This window comes from Hemiscyllium ocellatum, chromosome 23 (genome assembly GCF_020745735.1).
Source record: "Hemiscyllium ocellatum isolate sHemOce1 chromosome 23, sHemOce1.pat.X.cur, whole genome shotgun sequence".
NCBI classification, from domain to species: Eukaryota; Metazoa; Chordata; class Chondrichthyes; order Orectolobiformes; family Hemiscylliidae; genus Hemiscyllium; species Hemiscyllium ocellatum.
The window spans coordinates 21019600-21044730 of record NC_083423.1 but is presented as its reverse complement, the minus strand read 5'-3'; the positions used below and the strand labels follow the sequence as shown (position 1 = coordinate 21044730).

General features: G+C 41.4%; 1 protein-coding gene across 1 annotated transcript in view; it reads left to right on the top strand.

Annotated features, from left to right (window-relative positions):
• shank3a (SH3 and multiple ankyrin repeat domains 3a) overlaps nucleotides 1–25131 on the top strand; it is a 994510-nt gene that overhangs the window by 609039 nt on the left and 360340 nt on the right. The window contains exon 13 of the mRNA XM_060842760.1: nucleotides 24807–24920. Within this exon, the coding sequence (XP_060698743.1) occupies nucleotides 24807–24920 (114 nt within the window). The remainder of the gene's footprint in view (nucleotides 1–24806; nucleotides 24921–25131) is intronic.

Genomic DNA, 25131 nt, shown 5'->3' with positions numbered 1-25131 from the left:
ACTTGATTTCTTTCTGACAAATATCTGCATTTAGGGGGAGGTGGTTGCATTGGGCTAGTAATGTTAGGAATCCAGGCCAGAGCTCTGGGGCCATGGGCTCACATTTCACTGCGACTGGTGGTAAAATTTGAATTCAATAAAAATCCAGAATAATAACTAATCTGATGGCAATCATGTAACCAATGTCAATTGTTGTAAAAAAAATCTGGTTCCCTAACTTCCTTTAGAGAAGGAAATTTGTCATTCTTAATTGGTCTGGCCTACGTGTGACTCCAGACCCACAGTAATGTGGTTGACTCTTAACAGCCCTCTGGGCAATTAGAGGTGAGCAATAAGTGGGGACCTAACCAGCAACATCCACATGCTGTGAATACATTTCTCATAAAAATCTCTCAATGCCAGTTCTTTAGTTAATTTCTCTTATTGAGACTCTTAAACGTGAATACAGCTCATTTATAATTTAATTTGGATATCTTAAATCTGTTTCTACAGCTTTCAGCTTCAGGAGCTTTCACTTAGAGACATGGAAACCACCTCAAACTTCTTTTCAACCTGAACTGCTTTGTTGCCATAAATCTATTTTCTCTAGCTTTTTAAAATAAATTATCAAATACCGAAACCTTCTGGATTGTTCTCTCTTTCTTAAAAAAATGGTTTCTGTGCCTCTCTGTGATAAAGGTCATCTTGTTGCTAGGCAACAGCCCAATTTTGTAATGTTTTCTAAAGCACTGAGCTATTCACCTCTGCGTTTTTTTTTAAAACCTCATTTAAGTGCATATCGGCAAACTTTCAGAACACCCCACGCCACTCATAGTACTTAAAAATGAAACTGACAGTGAATCTTCCTGCATTTTGGCTTAGTGCCAATTTTGAAAAATTTCATAGCCGGCTTTTCCTCCGTGAACTCTGGTGATTTTTCACAGTTAATTCTCTGATGCTCACTTCATTATTAATGCAGTCTGTCTCCATGGTGTTGCTCTCATGCAATTGTGTACTCAACAACGGCAGAGATTCTCCACCATGCTGGAGCCTGGTCACACCATGGAGGCCACATTTAAACCCCATGTGCACATCATTTCTAACATTCCAAGTCTGGTCTGATGAAACTACCTGGATAAGTGTGGAATCCATGACCTGGAGGAACATGCAGCAGTGGTGTAGAAGCTTTAATGACTTCTGCGCTCCATTAGGGCAAATGCCATCATTTTCTCTCTGCTACCTCATACTCACTCTAACTCTATTGCATTCCCCTCTCATGGTCCACCACTCTCACTGCTGCGTGCAGCATCTTCCCTCAATGGCTCTCACCCGCTGCCTTCCTCTCCCTTTCTTGCTCTCTGGGCTTCCTACTCACTTACTTGGGATGTCTCACCACCTTTTCTGACTGAGAACAGCTGAGCCTCTGACTGATCTCTGTGCGGTTTGCTGACTGATGTACCAGTAATCCCAGATCAGTTGCCTTGACTTGAAGGCCTGACTACAGCCAATCCCCTGATCCCCAAGTAGAAGGCCACTTTGACTGACTATGGTGGCTCCCCCTGGCTGACTATAGTTCGTCTTGGCTGGGTCATGGGCTACTTTCTGATGCAGTGTTAGTGACGTGCCAGTTCCTGCCATTATCTGATAGGTGTAGTATTGACATAGCATGGTGCCTTACACCCTTGGCACATCAGTACTGGCAAGTAACAACAAGCTGCCAGGCTTTCAGTCTGTGCTAAAAGGCAGGGCAGATAGACCTTGAGCATTCAAGGAAAGCAAATTGTGCAAGTATGAAGATAGCAAGCTAAGAGCCTCGAGATTTTTTTATTTCAAAAATATACTTTATTGATGATCTGTACAATTGGTCATGCCATACATAAGTAAACAGTCTATTTCTTTGCATACAGAGATCAAGTAATCATTCCTATACGCAGTACTATACGTTTACTATCCATATGTTCAGCTGAGGTGTCAGTGGAACCCACTTACTGCATGGGCTGTCTGTTCTTAGGCAGGCAGACAGTGGTCTTTCCCCACTGCGCCTTGACGGCAGCTGCCCCAGGCTTCAGCGCATCCCTCAACATGTCGTCCTGGACCTTGGAATGTGCCAGTCTGCAATACTCACTTGGGGTCAGCCCCTTCAGCTGGAAGACCAACAGGTTTCGGACAGACCAAAGATTGACCGATAATCCTCCAGGCACAGTTGCTGCTCGGTGTGCGTTCCAGGGAACAGTCCCGGGTCACGGAGCTGCTCAGGACGAATCTCGACAAACACCACTGCATTCCTCTCCAGACTTCCTCTGCGTAGGCACATTCCAGAAGGAGGTGTGTGACAGTATCGTCCCCTCCTCAACCGCTTCAAGGGCAGCGAGCGGGCGTGCATAAAGGATCTCACAGGCAAAGCCCTTCTCACCACCAGCCAAGCCATGTCTTGGTGCTTGTTGAAACGTTCTAGTGATGAGGCATTCTGCCAAATGGCTTTGACAGTCTGCCCAGGCAACCGCTCGACAGGATCCGCCCTCTCCTTTTCCCGAAGGGTCTCAAGGACACTACGTGCTGACCACTACCTGATGGTTTTGTGCTCAAAGGTGTTTTTCTCCACAAATTTCTCCACGAAGGACAGGTGATATGGAACGGTTCAACTACTTGGAGCGTTCTGCAGCAGCAAGGCCAGGCCCATCCCTCGCAACACCAGGAACAGGTAACTCAGTACATAGTGACACTTGGTGTTTGCTGACTGGGGATCCACGCACAGCTTGATGCAGCCACACACAAAGGTGGCCATCAGGGTGGTATTTGGTGTCTTTTCTCCCCCGTTGCCCAGAGCTTTATACATCGAGTCCCTTCGGACCCTGGCCATCTTTGATCTCCATACAAACGGAAGATGACCCAGGTGACTGCGACGGCACAGGTTCTGGGAATAGGCCAGACCTGTGCCATGTATAACAACCCTGACAGTGCCTCACACCTGATGACCAGGTTTTTAGCTGCGATGGAGAACGACCGTAGCTTCCATCTGCCCAGTTTCTGCCTCACTTTCTTGTGACTTGGCGCACGCCGCAGCCCCTCTGAACCAAATACCCAGCACGTTCAGATGAAGGGGATGAAGGATTGTTCGGCCCAGTTCCTGAAGTGCATGGCCTCGCTCTTGCCTCGGCTGACCTTGGCCCCTGAGGCCCGTTCGAATTGGCCACATATGCACAAGAGTCTGTGCACGGACAGCGGATCCGAGCAGAAGATGTTGACATCGTCCATGTACAGGGAGGCCTTAACCTGCAGGCCCCCGCTGCTAAGAGTAGTCACCCCTCTCAGGCTCGTATCCTTCCTGATAGACTCGGCAAATGGCTCTATGCAGCTCACAAACAAGGTAGGAGAGAGAGGGCAGCCCTGCCTGACTCTAGATCTAACAAGCTACGAGCCTTGAGATGCATCTTTTTTCCATGCATGAGAAAGGTGCCAGACCCTGGGAACAGTGTTGCAATGAAAAGTATCAGTGAGGTCCATACACAGTATTGATGTGTTGACTAGTTATAAGTTGGTCCGCATTGTGCTAGAGGCTGGTGTTTCACTGATACTGTATGGATACAGGATGCAGACTGTTGTTGTCCTTGGATGGTGTGTGAAATGTTGGAGAATGTTGGCCAACATAAAAGCCCAGCAGCAACAGCCAGTTTAACAATCTGACATTCAAGTTGGGAATTGGTATCTAGTTTCTCCGTGAATCTGAGAGGAAAGCAGCCTGCATACAAATGAGGTGAAATTAGGCAATAATGAGAAATTAATGTATGCACCGCTAACGAGTGAGAATCTTATCTAGCTGTTGAAACCTTAAGGCGAAAATCTGACTTTTATCTTCCATTTCAAGAATTGCATTTTTTTTATTCTCGCAGTATTGTCCCAACTTTCCTGCCATCACCCATGTCATTCAGAGGCTGGGAAGATTCTGTCCAAAGCTTTTTCCTTCTTCACTCACACAGTACAGAAATACAAATCAAACTTACATGGTTCTGACCACTATAGAACCCAAACTGGCAAATATTATCATGAAATTTTCATAACAAAGTCTGTACTAAATCCAAACAGAAGTGTAGACCTTTTCAAAATTTGCCACATTGTGTTTAACAAATCTTCAAAATATCCAACAAGGAGTACACAGGGTTGGAAGAACTCTTTACTTATGCTGACCCTCACAGTAAGCTTTCAGACCTGATTTTTTTGGATTCATTTACAGCACTTGATGCATCTTGCCATTCTGAACCTACTCTGTTTGCTGTCAGCCACTCAATCTTCTGTCCATGCAAATCTCTTACCTCCTACCCTTTTAACCTTTGAGGTGGTATTTTATGAACTGCTTTCTGGAAACTTTAGTATATCCATCAATACTGCTTTATCTACAGCATGTGTTATTTTCTGAAAATAGCTCCAATGTATTGGTTAAACATAAGTTCCCTCGCACAGAACCATGTTGATGATCTTTGATGACCTCATCTTAGTTAATGTGATCTGCACTCGAAGGGTGTATCGTGGAGTTATACCCGCTCTCATAGTTAGTATTTAATAAACCACTTCCTGTCACTCAAATACATGCCACTTCTATGGAAGGCTTACTCATGGTTAATGCTTCATCAATTGTACTTGTGAGCCCCATAGACAAACATCACAATGTATTGATCCAAAGAAGATCTTAGCGTAACTTGATATTTGACAGCTTTGGATAACTCTTACAGGTAGTTTTTTTTGGATTTCTACATTGGGAAGAATGTCTTTCTCATCCCTTCTACCTATTTTACTTTAATCTGGTTATATTAAATTTGGCAAGTTCATAGAAAAATCATTAATATTTGCAGTTCAATTTGTGCCTGAAGGTGGTACTGTGATGGGTTCATTTTCATACTAATGGTGTCTCCTCAGCATATCATACCTGTCAATTACAATAGCTGCTCTTTGTTATAGGGGTTGAGCAATTTTGTCAGCATGTTGATAGAATTGCACAAAATATTTCTAGGATTTTTTTATACATGATTTTCGTTCCTCAATAACTGAAGTTTAATAGGATTATCCATTAACCATCTAATTATCAAAGTAGCTCAGCGAGGACAGGGTTGACTGGACAGAATAGGTTGAGCTGACCTCAAACTTACAGACATTAGGTTATGAGAGGCCAGTCAGAAACATAAAGGAGTGGTCAGGTTTAGAGTCACAAAGACATGAGCTGAGGCAGGACAGTGACGGGCAGTTTAAGAGAAGCAGAACTGAGTGGTTATAATGATGGTGTGGATATGAGCTTAGAACAACTATGAAACCAAGACCATGAACAGTTTGGTTCAGTCCCAGACAACTGTGTGAAAAAATGGTGGAGACCAAAGATCATGGTTTTAGACTTCCCAATATTTAATGAGATAAAACCCTGAGCACTCTGATCACCCTGGTATCAGACCTTGAAGACAGTAACCCCCATTAAAAATACTGAATCACAAATAAACCTCATGAACTTACAGCCCACCTGTAATAACACCTGATTTTCTTAATCTTCCCCTTCTTCCCCCATCCCATCGAATGCGCTGAGCAACCAATAAAACCCCTTGCAGGAGCAGCTCCCCTGCGAATACACTCAGATCCATTTGATAATGAGATGACCAGAATGGCATACAGTATTCTATTTGTGGTCTAACCAATACTCTAGAAAGTTGTAACAAGACTTCCTTGCTCCTATATTCTCTACTTAACTAGTGAAAGCAAGCATCCTGTATGACTTCTTAACCACCCTGTCTACCTGTGCTGACACCTTCAGCGATCTATAGCATTGTACAACTAGGTCAATATCAGACTGTAGTCTGAGACCATCCTCTTCAGTATCAGTGACACCACCAATTTTCATGCCATCTGGAAATTTATCATGATGTGAAGGAGCCGGTGTTAGACTGAGGTGGACAAAGTTAAACATTTACTAATTTTACCTTCAACATTCATACCCAACTTGTTAACAAACAGCAAGGGTCCCAGCATTGATCCCTATGGCACTCCGCTAGTCACAGGCTTCCGATCAGAAAATCAACCCTTCATTATCATCCTTTGAATACAGTTTGCCGACTTGCTTTGGATCCCATGGGCTTGTGTCTTTTGGTCCAGCTTTCCATGTGGGATCTTGTCAAACACCTTACTGAAGTCCATGTAAATCACATCAACTGCACTAACTGAATCAACACAGTCACCTTTTCCAAAAGCTCAATTAAATTAGTCAGGCAGGATCTCCCTCCAAAACATCCGTACTGACTATTCCTAATCAATCCCTGGCTTTCCCAGAATCAATTCATTCTGTCCCTCAAAACATTTTCCAATAGTTTTCCTACTACTGATGTCAGACTAACTGGTCTGTAATTGCCTGGCCTATCCCAATTGCCCTTCTTGAACAAAGGAACTATCTTAGTGATGCTCCAGTCATCTAGCATTTCACTGGTGGCCAGTGAAGTATTAAGTATCTTTGCCAGTGCCCCAGAAATCTCTTCCCTTGCCTTCTATAGCAGCCTGGGATATATCTCATCAGGCCTTGTGTATTTATGCACCTGTATGCCCGTTAAAACATCTAGTACCTCCTCCTTACTAATCTTAATGTGTTCCAAAACGTTACCATCCCATCTATGAAATCCTCAGCTCCAATGTCTGTCTCTTCTGAATACAGATGAGAAGAACTAATTAAGACCTCACCCATATGCACTGGCTCCATGCACCTTTTGCTCCTTGGTCTCTATTAGGTCCCATCCTTCCCATGGTAAATCTTAATATACTGATAAAATGTTTTGTATTTGTCTTGATCCCATATGCCAAAACTATTTCATGGTCCTTCTTTGCCTTCAGAATTTCTTTTTTAAGCATTGTCTATATTTTGAAGAGCCTCCCTGTTTTTAATGTGCCATTCCTGACATATGCTTCCTTCTTATCCTTAAAAAAAACCCTGATATCCTTTAACATCTGGGTTTCCGTGGACCTGCTGCCCTTGCCCATCACTTTTAGTGGAACACACTGGCCTTGAATTCTCACTATATTACTTATAAAAGACTCACACTTTCCAAATATAGAGTTACTTGCAAATGGCTGTCCCAGTATATGTTTACTAGATCCTTTCTAAAGGTATTGAAATTGGTCTTTTTTTAGTCTAGACACTTAATTTCTGCACTGTCCTTATCCCTTTTCAAGATGACTTTGAACAGTTTCCAGAGTTACGATCACTATCCCCAAAATGCTCAACAACTGAAACTTCAACCACTTGACCAGCTTCATTCCCTAGGATTAGGTCTAGCGTTGCCCTATCTCTCGTTGGTCTATCTACGTACTGGCACAAAACATTTTCCTGGATGCACTTTAAAAATTCCACTCTGTCTTATCCTTTCACAGACTCTCAGAGCAATCTCTACAGCCTTTCAGGTTAGTCCCATAATAAATTAGCAATACACCATTTATCCAACACCCCCTTAATTGTATCCTGCAGAAAACACAATATTGGCAATAAACTGCTCCCGATTTAGTCACGCCCTAACACAATCTTCAAGTATGCTAGCTGTGCATTAAAACCTCTGCAGGAACATTAACTTTGTGTGAAATTCTCAGTGTTCCTATGCTCACTGAATGATCTCTCCACAGACAAACAGTTCCCAGTAAAGACCCCAAACTTGCTTACTCCTAATAAGACTCCCTCATACACAGAACATTATATGGGCAAACATTTCTTAGATTATGCCTGATAAGTTTTCTTTTGTGAAGTAGGTAAACATACCCCAGTATCTACAGGTTCTACCAGCATCAATGATTCAGCAGCTAAGGCACTTTTGGCTAATCTTTTTTATTTTCTCAGCTTCCCAAGTCAATGAATGACATTTATTATTCCTTCCTAACAAAAATATGATGCACATATTTGTGGGAGTTACAATCCATGCAGGACAAATGTTAGTTTTCATCATGGTTGACCAGCTAGGATTATCCAAAGTGTGTCATTTATTACCTATGACCTCTCTCATACATTCATTTTGATTGTTCCGCAATTACTCTTTTTTTCTATATTATATATTAATTGTGGAGTGACTCCATCCAATTAGCATTTTATTTCTTTAAATGCCTATTTCCTGATATCAGCTTAATATTTTGATTAGAAAAATTAGGTCTCATTAAAAGGAATGCAATAATATTTAGGTTATGTAAACTATAAATCCACTGACTTCCTAAAGACAATTGTTTTGTTGTGTGTGTGTGTGTGTGTGTGTGTGTGTGTGTGTGTGTGTGTGTGTGTGTGTGTGTGTGTGTGTGTGTGTGTGTGTGTGTGTGACAGAGAGAAAGAAAGATGAGTATGTATATGTGTGTGAGAGAGAGATCTATGTTTGTGAGTGAGAGAGAGATGAGTGTGTGTATGTGTGTGTGTGAGAGAGAGAGATGAGTGTGTGTGAGAGAGAGAGATGAGTGTGTGTGTGTGTGAGAGAGAGAGAGAGATCTGTGTGTGTGTGAGAGAGAGAGAGAGACAGAGATAAGTGTGTGTGAGAGAGATGAGTGTGTGTGTGAGAGAGATGAGTGTGTGTATGTGTGTGTGAGAGAGACAGAGAGAGAGAGAGCTGTGTGTGTGTGAGAGAGAGATGTGTGTGTGAGAGAGACAGAGATGAGTGTGTGTGAGGTAGATGAGTGTGTGTATGTGTGTGTGAGAGAGAGAGACAGAGAGAGAGATGTGTGTGTATGAGAGAGATGTGTGTGTGAGAGACAGACAGAGGTGAGTGTGTGTGTATATGTGTGTGAGAGAAAGATGAGTGTGTGTGTGTGTGAGAGAGAAAGAGATGAGTGTATGTGTGTGTGAGAGAGAGATGTGTGTGTGTTTGTGTGTGAGTGAGAGAGAGAGAGATTGTGTGTCTGAGAGAGATGCTTTCTGTAACAAATACAACAAATCTAGGAGATCTCTTCCTTACCAGGACCAAGTAAAGCACAGAGTGGAGTGTTGCATTCTGTTAGATATATCCCTGTTGCCAAAGGAGCATTCTGTAGGGAAAATATAAGGGGTTTATTTTTCATTTTGGGGTAGAAAGTTAGTTGTTGGATGCTGAGCAAATTAACAGCCTTGGCTGTTCTTCTCTCATTCTTTGTTTAGTCTTTGAAGGGAGAAATAATGACTGCTGGCACGTTCCAGCAAAGGGTCATGAGAGACAAATGCTACTCAGTTTTCATACATCTCGCTCAACTCCCCTTCAACCTTTCCACCTGCTTTCACATTGCATGGTTTATTTATTGATCAGCACTGGTGCATCATCTTGAAATTTTCACTTGATCATTTTAATGCAGTCAGTTGCACTCTCACCTCTCGATTTGTAGGTTGAGTTTTCACACTTTACTGCAAGAATTGAGCATAATCTAGGCTGACACTTCAATTTAGTAGTTTAGTCATGCTCTTTCTACTCATTTACAAAATTATAAGAGCAATCTTTTTTGAAACTGTGCATTATTCACCTTACCTGAATTTTTTCCATTAATTTGTTGTCTTCTTTACAGAAAGTATCTCTCTGTCTCACACGCATGCGCACGCACGTGTACACACACACGCTTGCATGTGCACGAATTCTCCCTCTCATACACATGTGTGCATACTTTGTCTCATACACACACGTACATGTGCAGGCATTCAAACACTCCCTCACACATCCACATGTACACTCTCTCATTCATATGTGTACACTCTCCCTCTTTCACACACATACATACTCAGTTAATGACGTCAATGTATGAATAGGATGCATGAATTACAAGAACAGATAACATCTATGATGCCTCATGGAATGGACTAGCTTCTGACATTATAAACAATAGTCATTTTGCAAGTTTTCTCTCAGGCTGGAGAACTCTTCATCTTATATGCTCTCGATTGACCGCAATTGATTGGTATGGTATACTGGTTAGAATACTTTGCTTGGTTTGCTGTTGATATTGGCCTTTACTGTAAATCAGACAGAAGCAGACCATTCATCCCATCATGTCAGTGTGCTCACTCTTTGAAAAGATATCCAGTTAGTCACCTTCCCTTATAATCCTGAAAATATCTTATTTTTGAGTATTGAATTCCCTTTTGAAAATTGTTTTGAATCTTGCTCCTCTTTTCTGTCAGATCGTGCACACAGATAGGTGCATTCAAGAGATTGGGTGCAGTGAGATGTATCTCCAACGTCATTGGAGAGTCCTGGCCCTAATATAGCCCAGAAGTAGGATTTGAAGCAAGTGTTGCATCCAGTGCATAAATTGCTGGATCCTAATGTATGTGCTTTTCACGAGCAACTTACAGTACACTAATATCCTGAGCTAACAGGAATATTAATGAATGTGCCAAGTCATTATCTGTTTCTCACCCTTACAATATTGAGCAGCATTAGTTAAGAAGAATTGTTCCAACATTTCCTGCAATAACTTTGCAGTTTAATATTGCACTGTACTGATTTTTTATTCTCCATGGGAATGACCACTTATAAGCAATTTGGCATGTAGTCACAATAGTCCTTGACTGACAGAATGACTTTAAAAGCACTAGGCACTCAATTATAATCTTTTATCGCTAGACTATCATACCAATGAATTGTAGAAGAACACTGGCAGATGGATTTAACTTTACTGATTAGCTACTGTTCTTACGTACCCTCAACTGTGTTACAGTGCCACAATTCAATCTGAATTCTGGTTATTATAGATTCATAGAGTCATACAGCACAGAAACAGATTCTTCAGTCCAATTTGTCCATGATAACCAAGTTTCCCAAACTAAACTAGTCCCACTTCCTTGCATTTGGCCTATATCCCTCTAAACCTTCCTTATTCATCCATCTGTGCAAATATCTTTGTAATGCTGTTATTGTACCTGCATCTAGACCAGGGAAACCCAGTGGATGTGGTCTATTTAGACTTCCAAAAACCCTTTAATAAGGTACCACACGGGAGGCTGCTGAGCAAGGTGAGGGCCTGTGGTGTTCGAGGTGAGCTACTGGTATGGATTGAGGATTGGCTGGCTGACAGAAGGCAGAGAGTTGGGATTAAAGGTTCTTTTTCAGAATGGCAGCCAGTGACAAGTGGTGTCCCGCAGGGTTCAGTGTTGGGGCCGAGCTGTTCACATTATATATTAATGATCTGGATGAAGGGACTGGGGGCATTCAAGCGAAGTTTGCCGATGATACAAAGTTAGGTGGACAGGCAGGTAGTACTGAGGAAGTGGGGAGGCTGCAGAAGGATCTAGACAGTTTGGGAGAATGATCCAGGAAATGGCTGATGGAATTCAATGTGAGCAAATGCGAGGTCTTGCACTTTGGAAAAAAGAATACAAGCATGGACTACTTTCTAAATGGTGAGAAAATTCATAAAGCCAAAGTACAAAGGAATCTGGGAGTGCTAGTCGAGGATTCTCTAAAGGTAAACATGCAGGTTGAATATGTGATTAAGAAAGCGAATGCAAATTTGTCATTTATCTCAAGAGGGTTGGAATATAAAAGCACCGTTGTGCTACTGAGACTTTATAAAGCTCTGGTTAGGCCCCATTTGGAGTACTGTGTCCAGTTTTGGTCCCCACACCTCAGGAAGGACATACTGGCACTGGAGCGTGTCCAGCGGAGATTCACACAGATGATCCCTGGAATGGTAGGTCTAACATACAAGGAATGGCTGAGGATCCTGGGATTGTATTCATTGGAGTTTAGAAGATTAAGGGAAGATCTAATAGAAACTTACAAGATAATACATGGCTTAGAAAGGGTGGACGCTAGGAAATTGTTTCCATTAGGCGAGGAGACTAGAACCCGTGGACACAGCCTTAGAATTAGAGGGATAAATTCAGAACAGAAATGTGGAGACATTTCTTCAGCCAGAGAGTGGTAGGCCTGTGGAATTCATTGCCGCAGAGTGCAGTGGAGGCCGGGACGCTAAATGTCTTCAAGGCAGAGATTGATAAATTCTTGATGTCACAAGGAATTAAGGGCTATGGGGAGAATGCAGGTAAGTGGAGTTGAAATGCCCATCAGCCATGATTGAATGGCGAAGTGGATTCGATGGGCCGAATGGCCTTACTTCCACTCCTATGTCTTATGGTCTTATCCACAATTTTCTCTGGCAATTTATTGCACATATGAACCACCCACTGTGTGAAAAAGTTGCTCTCGGGTCCCTTATAAATCTTCCTCCTCTCACCTTAAAATATGCCCCCCTAGTTTTGAACTCCCCCACCCTAAGGAAAAGACCTTTACTATGCACCTTATCCTATCCCTCATGAGAATCTTGAGCTGTAGGTATTATTGGAAAGACCAGTATTAACTGTCCATCCCTAGGCGCACTAGTTTGGTGGTGAATCATCGTAATTACCCTCTCAGTAAACTGCTTTTCTTAAGTTGGTTAGGACTGGAGTCACATAAAAGCCAGAATACACAAAGCATTGCTGAGCTAACTGGGTTTTTAGGACACTTGGATAGCTTATAGTCACTTTTGCACATTATTTTATTTAATTAATTTCAGTTTTTTCAAACTGCCTTAGAGGGATTTGAACTCTCAATTATGAATCTAGGCTTCTATGATCACTGGACCAGCAACATCATATGTAACCCACTGTGCCATAGGACTATGACATGAATAACGGCAACTCAGCCTCCAACTGATTCCCCCACCAGCCCAGTGAAGGGTGCCAGCACTATTGTGTTCAAAGCCCATAACTCGTAGGAATAAAGAAGGTGAGGAATTCCACAACTTTGACAGAATCAGAGCATAGAACAGCACAGAAGAAGACCATTTAGACCATCAAATCTACAATGGCTTAGAGAAGCAATCCACCTTTCCCATTATTTCCCTTCTTCTCCCCATCTACAAGTTTCCTCCCTCAAAAATTTATCCAGTTCTCCTTGAAGGTTCCTGTTGAATTTGTATCCACTACCTGAGCTAGCACTATCCAAAACTGATGGTCTCTACCACAGAGATGGGCAGGGCCAGCAGATACACTAGGACATCACCATCCTTACTTGGAACTATATCACCTTTCTTTAACTATCACTGGATCAGAATCTTTGAGTTTGCTTGGTAACAGCACTGTGAGGGTACATCCACCAGTTGACTGAAATAGCTCAGGAAGGTGCCTCATCATCACCTCCTCAAGGTAATATAGGGATTGAAAACAAATGCTGGCCTTACCAGGCACACTTACATGCCATGAAATTCTGAAAGTTTCTAACCACACATCAATCTGCCATTTTCTCTGAATTCTACTCTCTCAAATATTTGCAGTTGAGGGTAATCCAGATGATTACCTAAGAGGTCCTACATTTTTAACTTCTTCATAGCAGCTTGAACTCAGACTGCAAGATCTCAGCCTTCTTTGTCTCTATGTCATTTATTCTGACATTGACCACCACTTCTTGACCAATGCTCCTATTCGCACAGACTATTCAGTACACCATGTGATTTGTTTTGATCTGCTACCTGAAAGGTAATATCATCTTTGGATCAATATGTGTTTGAGCAGCTCTGTACACTTTCTTGAAAATGTGGGCCTCCACATCAAAAGAAGTTTCTGGAAGTTTCCACATGGTACTGGAATATCAGACTACTAAACTGACCAAAGATGAATTATTTGATCAGGCTTAACATGAACTGAAAACTGTGGCTCCACTCCTTACAAGTTTTGCTTCAGAATCCACCTTCCTGCTTCTAAAATTATTATCTTCTCAGCTTCCATTCCATCATCCACTCCAATTGCAACTCACCCAGTTCAGTCTTTAATTCTGTGTCCAAGCACAGGGTTCAGGGAGGGCAATTGTTGCATTAAAGCATGGGAGATGAGGCCTTGATTTCATAATGTTCATTACTACAGAGGACCATCCCTTCAGCACCCAGCCCCAGAGATTCTGCTACTGAACTATAGACAGTCAGTATAAGAAGATTAATTAATGGTTGGTATATCTGATTGGTAAAAAGAATCTTGAGTTCAACAGAGGTTGTGTAAGGAGGACATAATGTAGCTTAGAGGGACACAGGGTTGTTCTAGGGATTATTGTCAATACTAATGTTGACAGAACAGACAAGTATCAATAAAGAGAGAAGATTGAGTGCTATCAGGTGCCTTCTTCTTTCCAAGTTACGAGAAATGTGCCTGAGGAATTCCTTCAGTGCATTCCATAGATGCCAGTTTTCATTCCCTATCCCAAATACTTTGAACTTAGTGATACTAAGTAACAACTTTCCCTTTTTCTCAGCCAGACCTCAGTTATCACAACTTTATCATTTTCACAAGTAGCTCTTTGCATCTGCAGCACTCCAACTTTGTTAACCACTTTGTTTGCGCTCTTGAAGGAGGGAATAAAACAATGATGCAAGAGGAATCGATGGTAGTCATGATGCCGGTGTTGGACTGGGGTGTACAAAGTTAAAAATAACACAACACCAGGTTATAGTCCAACAGGGTTAATTGGAAGCACTAGCTTTCAGAGTGCTCCAAAAGCTAGTGCTTTCAATTAAACCTGTTGGACTATATAAGAGGAGTTATGATACCACATAATCTAACGGAATTACTTCACTGAATAGACAAAGCATGCATATGACAGATACCTAATTACTAATCTAAATGTGCATCAGGCTGAGTTTAGAAAGTTCAAAGGGAAAGTCACAAAGGAAAAAAGAGTGTATAAGTAGAGACTTGTAACGAGCACAAAATGGCATCAAAAGTCTTCCATTAGCATCAATCGGAAGAATGGAGTAAATTAGAGACCAGAGTCTTCCTCTGGAGACAGGAGTCATGACTAAGGTGCTAAATGATACTTTACATCTGTCTTCACCAAGGAAGAAGGTGCTGTACAATTCAGAATTGAAAAGGAAGCAGGTGATATATTAGTTGACTAAATATGGATCAAGAAGATTTATTAGATAGGCTGACTACAATAATGGTAAAAACCACATGACACAAGTTTATAGTCCAACAGGTAGTGGGGCAGGATCATAGAACACGAAATTTACAGTAAATTATCAGAGTGTCATACAACTGATGTAAAGTATTGAACTAACCTTGATTGCTGTTAAGTCTTTAATCACTTAGAATGGAGATGTGGGTTTTGAGTGATTAATATGTAAATCCCAGGACTTCATTCAAGTTACAGTCCCGAGATAACTTTATCCACCATTAACACCTCCGCACATTAATAAATCATCAGGATCGGATCAGACTTATCCAATTGTGCTGAGGGAATCCCAGATGAAAATTCCAGAGGCACTGACCATAATCTCCTCAAGCTAATTAGAGGGATGAAGCCAGAGGACTTGCAAATTGCATATTAGATTAGATTAGTTCCCTATAGTGTGGAAACAGGCTCTTCGGCCCACCAGTCCACACCGACCCTCCAAAGAGTAACCCACCCAGACCCATTTCCCTCTGACTAATGCACCTAACACTATGAGCAATTTAGCATGGCCAATTCACCTGCACAGCTTTGTGACTGTGGGAGGAGACCGGAGTATCCGGAGGAAACCCGTGCAGACACGGGGAGAATGTGCAAACTCCACACAGACAGTCGCCCGAGGCTGGAATCGAACCTGGGACCCTGGTGTTGTGAGGTAGCACTGGTAACCACTGAGCCACCGTGCCACCCATGAGAAAGTGACTGTACCCTGGCTGGGAATCGAACCCTGGCCGCGGCGGTGAAAGCGCCAGGGTTCGATTCCCAGTCAGGGAACAGTCACTTTCTCATGTTCCATCCTTATGCAAAAAAATGCTGTAAGGATAAAACCAGCATCTACAAGCCATTCGTTTTAGCTTCAATGATGGGAAAGATTTTAGAAATGACAATTCGGAAGAAATTTAAGTCAGTGGACAAATTTGGATTAAAAGAGATATTTTTTAAGGGTGATTTAGTTTAGACTAACTTCATTGAGTTTTTGATGAGGCGATTGATGGGTGAATTGATGGGTGGTGATGGTTGACATAAATCTGGACAATAAAACATAATTTGAGAAAAATGAAGCAATAAGCTTGCCAACCAGGTTGAAGTCTATGGAAGTGACCGTGACAATATGGATACAAAGTCGGCTGGGTGACAGAAAACAAAATTGCGTTGAACAGTTGCTTTCAGACTGGAGAATTATATACATTTGGCATTCCACAGGAGTGTGTACCAAGTTCATTGTTTTTCTTCATAGATATTACTCGCCCAGAGAGTGTACAGCACACAGTTTCAAAGTTTGCAAATGACTCAAGGCTTCAAGGTGTCATGAACTAGGAGGAGGATTGATAGATTTCACGGGCCATAGACAGGTTGGTGGAATGGGCAGATATGTGGGTGATGAAATTTAATGTAGAGAACCATGAGGTTATACAATTTGGTAGGAAGGATGAGGAGAGATATTATAAAGAACAAAATTCCAAAGTGGCGGTAGGAATAGAGAAATCTCAGGATGGATGCGCACAAATTAATGAGAACTCTGTTACAGAGAACAAAGAAGAACAAAGAAAATTTACAGCCCAGGAACAGGCCCTTCGGCCCTCCAAGCCTGAGCCGATCCAAATCCATTGTCTAAACCTGTCACCCAATTCCCAAGCATCTGTATCCCTCTGCACCCCACCTACTCATGCATCTGTCCAGACGCATCTTAAATGAATCTACCGTGCCTGCCTCTACTACCTCTGCTGGCAACACATTCCAGGCACCTACCACCCTCCGTGTAAAGAACTTGCCGTGTGGATCCCCATTAAACTTTTCACCTCTCACTTCTCACCTTGAAAGCGTGATCTCTCGTTATTAAATCCTTCACCCTGGGAAAAAGCTTATCTCGATCTACCCTGTCTATACCATTCATCATTTTGTAGACCTCAATCAGGTCCCCCTCAATCTCTTTTTTTTCTAATGAAAACTATCCTAACCTACTCAACCTCTCTTCATAGCTAGCACATTCCATGCCAGGCAACATCCTCGTAAACCTTCTCTGTACCCTCCACAAAGCATCCACATCCTTTTGGTAATATGGCAACCAGAACTGTACACAGTATTTGAAATGTGGTCGAACCAATGTCTTGTGCAATTTGAACATGACCTGCCAGCTCTTGTACTCAATACCCTATCCAACAAAGGCAAGCATACCAGCTGCCTTCTTGACCACTCTATCCACCTGTGCAGCCACCTTCAGGGTAAAATGGACCTGAACTCCCAGATCTCTATGTTCATCAACTTTTCCCAAGGCTCTTCCATTTACAGTACAGTTTTGTTCTAGAATTAGACTTCGCAAAATGCATCACCTCACATTTGCCTGGATTGAACTCCAGGGAGGGAAACCTGGGCTCCACAAGTAGTCATAAGCAAGGGCATTATGATAAACCTCAGCGAAGCTCTGGTTTAGCCTAATCTGTGTTGAATTTTTTGCTCCACACTTCAAATGGATGTGGAGACTTTAGAAGCTGTGCAGATTAGATTTATGAGAATAACAGCTGTATTGAAGATCTTCAGTTATGTCAATAGATTGGAGCAGCTGGAATTCTTAATGGCAAAACAAAGTTTGAGATGAGACTTGATAGAAATGTTTGATATCAAGAGGTACATAGACAGAGTGAATGTAAATAGTACTAATGGAAAAAGGATCAAGACCCAATAGACCTGATTTAAGCTGATTGGCACAAGAACCAAAGGCAATATGAGGACAATTGTTTTTCTGTTGTTAATGGCTAGGATCTGGAATGTGTGGAGAAGGCAGATTCAACAGTAGCTTTCAAAAGAGAATTAGATAAACATCTGAGGTGAACACAATTTCGAGGCTATGCGTAAAAGGAGTGGGGCTTTTGTGATGTATTAGTAGCATCCCTACCTCTGAACCAAACAGCCTGGGTTCAAGTACCACTTGTTCCAGAGGTGCCTAATAACTTCTCTGAACAGCTTGGATAGAAAACATATGCAGAAAGGAACTCGCTAAGTTGCTGTTGTAAAGTACTGGCATTGACACAATAGGCTGAATAGCTGTAACTGTTCTAAGATCCCATATAAATCAGTTGTTTCCTGGTACAATCCTAGTTGTCCTCCGCAAGGTCTTGACCTCCTATATCTTTAATACTGTGAATGAGGCCTGACCAGTGTTTTTAGCATAACTTCTCCATGAGAAGGATTCAAGGGGCTGATGTGACTTAATCGTGTATCTATGTTTCACTGTATATGCCAGCTGCATTTGTTTGTGGTAACTGATTAAATTAGTTGGACTTCTGGAGGCATTGCTCAGGTCCAGTGGATTGTACTTTGGCTCCATACATGTTCCTCAGCTGCTACATAAATAATTGCTTGGGCCTGGAGTATGTTTCAAGTTCATGTCAGAGCTTCTCTTTCTCTGCTTCATTCGTCTCTGGTTGTGGATGAATCAGTGCTTTGAATGATCCTATTTAATAATGGACTGACCAGAGGGCTTTAATAGTTTTATCGATTTAGTTGTCTGAGACATTCAGTGAAATTTAAAAAGGACAGTGCTGCAAATCCCAGAGATTGATCGTTTAATCATGTCCAAAACTACACATTTATTAGACAATTATTGCCAGCATGAATCTGATCACAAAAGAATCAATGCTTCTTTACAATTTTAAATAATTCTCACAAGGTGACAGCCTCAGCATTTCAATGTTAGGTTGATTTCATCAATACCCATGAAAGTTTAGTGACACTCAAATGAAGGCGAGAAATAGGAGCGGATGCTGGTCATTTGGCACCTGAAATCTGCTCCACCTTCAAATAGGTCATGGCTGATTTTCTAACTCAACTTTGTTTTCTCACCTTATCTGTTTCTCACATTGCAAAAGTTAATGCTCCATTGGTAGTGAAGCACTTTGTCATGTACAGTGGCTGTGAAATCTATAAAATAAGTTTCTTTTTTGTTATCCTATCCCTTGATTCCCTCAGTATCCAAAAGTCTGTTTATCCATGTCCTGAATGAACAATAACATAAATTTATCTAGCATTTTTAATGTAGTAAAACATCAAAGTGGCAACATAAAACAAAATTTTGCTATCTCTGCATTCTGGTAACCACTTGTAAAGCGACCGTTCTTAAGGTGTGAACCAAATTTAAAGACTGCATCTTTTTATTTCACATAATTCTTGATTATGGACTGAATAAGGAAAAGGATGTTTTGCAACAAAGCCTAAAGAAGGAATTGCTGTACTTGTACAAAGCAAGTCAATGAAACTCATTGCAATTTGGGGTTACCAGTGCCTTACAATCCGTGGAAGAAGGTGTACATATATCACTGGGAAATGAATGTACAACGTGAAATTTAGCCAGCAACAGGTTGCTGACTGGTTTATGGAATCATGACTAGTGTGGGTGTCAAAAGTCATCACCTGATGACAATTCATAGGTTTCTGTATAGCTAAATAGCTTGTGGGTATGAACAATCCAGTGACAGGAGCTCACACCTCTGGAAAGGAAAGTGGTATGTGCCTCTCTCTCTTTCTCTCTCTCTCTCTCTCTCTCTCTCTCCGGTAAAGTACTTGAAGCTAAAGAAAGTCAGCTGAATCTCCCAGCAATTGCTGTAAGATGTTGATCTTAACCAATAAGTCGGAGACTTTATAATTTGTGGATTAGTCACTCTGAGCTTTCTATGAAGAAGTGAAGGAGTCTGAAGCAAAGGATCAGACAACTGAAGGACTTTGGCAATAAACTGAATATCCCATCAAATTCTCAAGACTGCTGCCAGTCAACTGTTACCCCAATATTTTTTTCTACTCCATCCATAACACCAATGTTTTTCTGTTTTGTTTTTCTGTGTCTGTATGTGTGTGGGGGCTGTTTTAGAAGAGGGTTAGAGTTTTAACCAGTAGAGTTATATGTCGACAGTTCATTCCTATTTACATGCTTGATTAGACCAAGGCAGTAATGATATCTGGCGTTAGGTGGTTGATTATTAGTGAGTAAATGTCATTTTAGCACTGTTAATGGCTCCTTCCCTCGCAATGCTGATGTCTGAGTGTATGCTGACAGAGCAGTAACCGACCAGATTGGATTTGTACTTCTTTTTGCAAATGGATCATTTTCTACTTTGTTCAATAAATGCCAGTGTTGTGGGTGTACTATAACAGCCTTGTTATGTGCACAGCTAATTCTCCAGTATAACAGGATGTTTTGGGGGCCTTTTACCAATAGTAAAGTCAGGAAGAGAACTGAACTGAACTCAAAAGATGACAGCAGTACCTTTGACATCGAGGTAGCAAATGACTGCATGTTACATCAAAGATCCTTTGCAAAACTGAAGTCAATAGAAATCGGGGGGGGGGGGGTGGGGGTGGAAATTCTCTGCATTAGTTGGAGTCGTACCTCACAAAGGGTGATGGTTGTGGTTGTTTCAATTATTTCAGTCCTGTGTCATTCCACACTGGGGTAGTCTACTAGGATAAAGTCAAGTAGCACTAGAGAAGTGAATATACTAGCTATTTTGTATTTTCTCATGTCTGTCAATATCCTGGGGGTTACCTATAATAATTGGAATAAGGTCAGCCAGGTGGGTATCATGGAATATGAATTCCTTGTTTAGGGCTGTTCATCTGGTCCAATTGGAGAGTCATGGCTAACAGAAACAGGAGTGTCAGGGGTCTCTGTTCACAGTCGGAGCTGACTGTGAGTTACCATATGTGTACACAGTACAGTGCATGTGTGTAAATAAAGGTGGCTTGGTGATGAGATATTGGCCTTTGTAGAGTTATTTTATTACCATTGTCTAGAAACTCAACTGGACTCACCATATAAACACAGTGGCTACAGGAGCAGGTCAGAGGCTAGGAATAATGTGGGGAGTAACTCACTCCTGACTCCCCAAAGCCTGTACATCGTCTACCAGGCATAAATCAGGAGTGCAATGGAATATTCCATTACAATGGAATGTTCCAGGGTTTAGAACATTTAAAAAGAACAGGGAGGGTGGAAAAAGAGGAGGGGGTGTAGCATTGCTAGTCAGAGGGTGAAGGTTGTTGAGGAAGGTTTGTCTACTGAGTCAGTATGGGTGGAATTTAGGAACAGCAAGGGAGCAGCCACCTCATTAGGGGTTTTCTACAGACCCCCTAATAGCTGTAGAGAGATTGAAGAAATCATAGGCAGGCAGATTCTGGAAAAATGCAGATGTAGCAAGGTTGTTGTTATGGCTGATTTCAACTTTCCCAATAACTGGAACCTCCTAAGTGCAGATGGTTTGGATGGAGCTGTTTTTGTCAGGTGTGGTCAGGTGTGTTCAGGAGGGTTTCCTTACTTGGTATGTATGTACAGACCGATGAGGGGAGAGGCTGTTTTGGGTTTGATGCTCGGCAATGAGCCAGGATAGGTATCAGATCTCGCAATGAGAGAACACTTTAGTGACAGTGATCACAACTGCCTCACATTCTCCATAGCCTTGGAGAGGGAAAAGGAGCAGTTACTCAGGGAAGATATTTAATTGGGGAAAAGGTAATTACAATGCTATCAGACAGGAGTTTGGAAGTATAGACTGGGAGCATTTGTTCCACAGAAAGGGCACAGCAGATTTGTGGAGACTATTTAAGGAGCAGTTGTTATGAGTGATGCACAAATTTGTTCCTCTGAGACAGGTAAGAAGGGGTAAGATTAAGAGACCTTGGATGACAACAACAGAGGAGCTTCTTATCAAAAGGAAGAAGGCAGCTTACGTAAGGTGGAGGAAGCAAGGATCTAGCACAGCTTTAGAGGACTACAGCCTTGCTAGAAAGGATCTCAGAACTGGACTGAGGAGAGCCAGGAGGGTTGGCAAGAAGGATTAGGGAGAACCCAAGGCATTTTAATCATACGTGAGGAATAAGAGAATGATCTGGGAGAAGGTAGGGCCGATCAGGAAAAGTGTAGGGAACTTGTGAGTGGAGTCTGAGCAGATAGGGGAAGCCCTAAATGAGTTTTTTTCTTCAGTTTTCACTAAGGAAAGGGACCTTGTTGTGAATGAGAACTTTGAGGAGCTGGGATACAGGCCTGACCAGATCAAGATTGACAAAGTTGATGTGCAGGAAATTTTGGAAAACATTAAGATTGAGGCTGAGGGGTGACCTTATTGAGGTTTATAAAATTACGAGGGGCATGGATATGTAAATGGACAAGGGGTGGGGGAGTCCAAAATTGGAGGGCATCAGTTTAAGAAGAGAGGAGAATGATCGAAATGACACCTAGGGGGTAACATTCATGCAGAGGGTGGTGTGTGTATGTAATGCTGGTACAATTACAACATTTAAAAGGCATTTGGATGGGGACATATGAATAGGGATTTTCCAGCACCACTGATCTAAACTCTGGTTTCCAGCATCTGCAGTCCTCACTTTTGCCTGGGTATATGAATGGGAAGAGTTTAGAGGGATATGGGCCATATGCTGGCAAATGGAACCCTAAATTTATCTAGGATATCTGGTCAGCATGGATGGGTTGCACCGAAGGGTGTGTTTCTGTGCTGTACATCTCTATGACTCTGTGACTAGACACTTTACAGTCTTCTGGAATTACTATTGAGTTTAATACCTTCAAATTGTGAACTAACTCCCATTTCTTATCTTTGTTTTGGCTTTACTTGTTTCATTTTTTAATCACCATGTCGTCTCTCCCCTCCCCCACCCCAGTGGCACTGTCTTCTCTTTCAAATCTGGCAGTTAGACACACCATTGTTCTGCCATTCTCACATTCCAATCCCTTAATCTGAGCGATCAACATCTTTTCTCCACCAGCACTCTACACTCCACCAGCCACACATGCACGCCTCCCCCCTCCCCCCCCCCCCACCACCACCACCACCAATTATAGCATAAATGCTGCCACCCCCACAAACACACGCCACTTCAGCTCTGATGAAGAGACATCTGGACTCAAAATGTAAGCTTGCTCATTCTCCGTCGATGCTGTCTGACTCGCTGTGATCTCCAGCATTTATTGTTTTCACTTGAATGACGTGTTACTTTTTGCAGTTACTGACCACATGGCAACAGAAGCATTCGATGCTGGGTTGTGTCATTTTTACATCATTTCGAAACACACATCACCAACAATGTGAAAGAAACTTTTATTTATACAGGCAACAGTCCTTGGATTTTTGATGGGAAAGTTTTAGGAACAAGGATATACTGCTGTTTTAGTACAGCTTAATCTTCCAGCTGTACAATTTTTAAGAATTATTCATGTGTCTGGAGAGGGAAATGGTGGATGTGATAAGGGATGTTTTATCAAAAGCACATGAAAAGAAAATTGAGTGCTGTGATGCAAACAGAGTTTTGTCAAATATGGTTTCCATAAAAGTCTTTATATGTTTAATGTCAGTATATTACTAAATTAGTATGGTTACCATAAAAGTCTTAATATGTTTAATGTCAATACATTACTAAATTAATGTGATGTAGAAATAAGGTTGAAAAGATTTTTTTGTTGGGAAATGAAAATGTCACTTAAATATACAATTTCATTATTTTTTAGGGGAGGCATGTGATTTGTATTTTTTGGTAGAATTTGAATTTCAAACAAGCAGCATGCAGATTTTGATCTTGTATTAAGGGATTCAGTTATTAATTTGGTCAGTCTTCTCAGAACTATGATTTTGCATCATTATGGAGTGTTAATGGAAGTTTGTTTGTGTTGTGTGGTTTTACAGCAGGATAGAGAAATAATTGAAAGAAATAATTGTTGGGGTTCAGAATAATCAAGGATTGATTTTTAGCTTCAGATAACCCAAAGATTGGAAAGTTTTTTGGGCATTCTGAAGTAGGCCTGATTGAGGTCAGACAGTTCCTTTCAGGAACAGAAAAGAGATTGCTCAGAGCAGTCAGGAAAATAAGCTGTTCTAGTTTGTGAAACTTGCAAACAGTGAGTGTTTAGTTAGAAACCTGATTCGGTTTTTTTTAAAGCTGAGAAAGATCTCAGCCATGAGAGTAGTTAAAGGAAAAGAAAACCTCCCAGCTCACAAGACCAAAACTCGGAAAAAGCAGTGAAGTCAAACATACAAATTTGACAGGGAAAGGAAGTTCTCTGAATGTTGATTAACTGTAATGTGATGGTATTGGGGAGATGGAATTTTGTTTTAAAATCTTACAATCTATGTTATATTTAGATAGCTTGGTTTGTTTAAGTTATTTTTATTTTGCTTGTGCTATCAACGTCTATTTCATTGTTAGATCCAATCTACATCCTAGCATGCTTATGTTTCAGTAAAAGACTGCATGTAATTTTTTTTGGCATGATTTATCAAGTCAGATTTCATTCTAGGATCTAACTTGTCCAGGAGTAATTTCAGCCTGATTCATAAAGCTCGAGCTCTATTTCTGTTCCTTTATTGTCACTGAGTTAAGATCCCTGAAGTCCCTTCATAACAGCTGCCCTGATTGGACTGCAGTGATCAAAGAAGATCGCTTACCATCACCTTCTCTGGATATTTAGGGATACAGTAGAACTACTGATATTTCCAGGAATGAACCGATACTGTGAAGGAATTTTTTTCTAAAAATGACTGTCGATTGCTGTCCACACCATATTTAGAAATCTAATATTGCCAATTGTGTTATGGATGGAAAAGCCAATACAAATTGTGAATAATATGTACTGGTCCAGTTCATCTAATGTACTTCAAAATGGAGCTCCACTACATTCATTTCCAAGTATTATTGCCTTTTTTTTAACTGGATTCTCCCTCTGACGTGTATTCACCCAAATGACTTGTCAGAGTGCGGTGTGTGTAACTCTAAATATGAAGCATGCAGTCAGTGACTCCAGACAATGAGGAGGGTAGTGACAATATATTGACCCAATTCAGATTTATTTCAGTTCAAGGTACCCCTAAAGCTAACAATTCACCTGTTTCACTCTTGCAGTGCTAAGCATCGGTGAGGGAGGATTCTGGGAAGGAACAGTGAAAGGTCGAACTGGCTGGTTTGCTGCAGAATGTGTGGAGGAGGTACAAATGAGACAGTACAATGCACGGCAAGGTAAGGATGGCTACTCCATTTCATGACCACTAAAATCATCTAGAAAGTACTGTGCTGATGTTTTATTGCAAAAATATACTTTATTCCCAAAAAAAATTATGCATGTACATAACCACAAACAATGATTGGTTCTGTACAGTAGCATATCAAGGAAGCAAACAAACATTGGGGTTAGACTCTGTCCGAACAAATCAAAGGCACCTCGTACTTA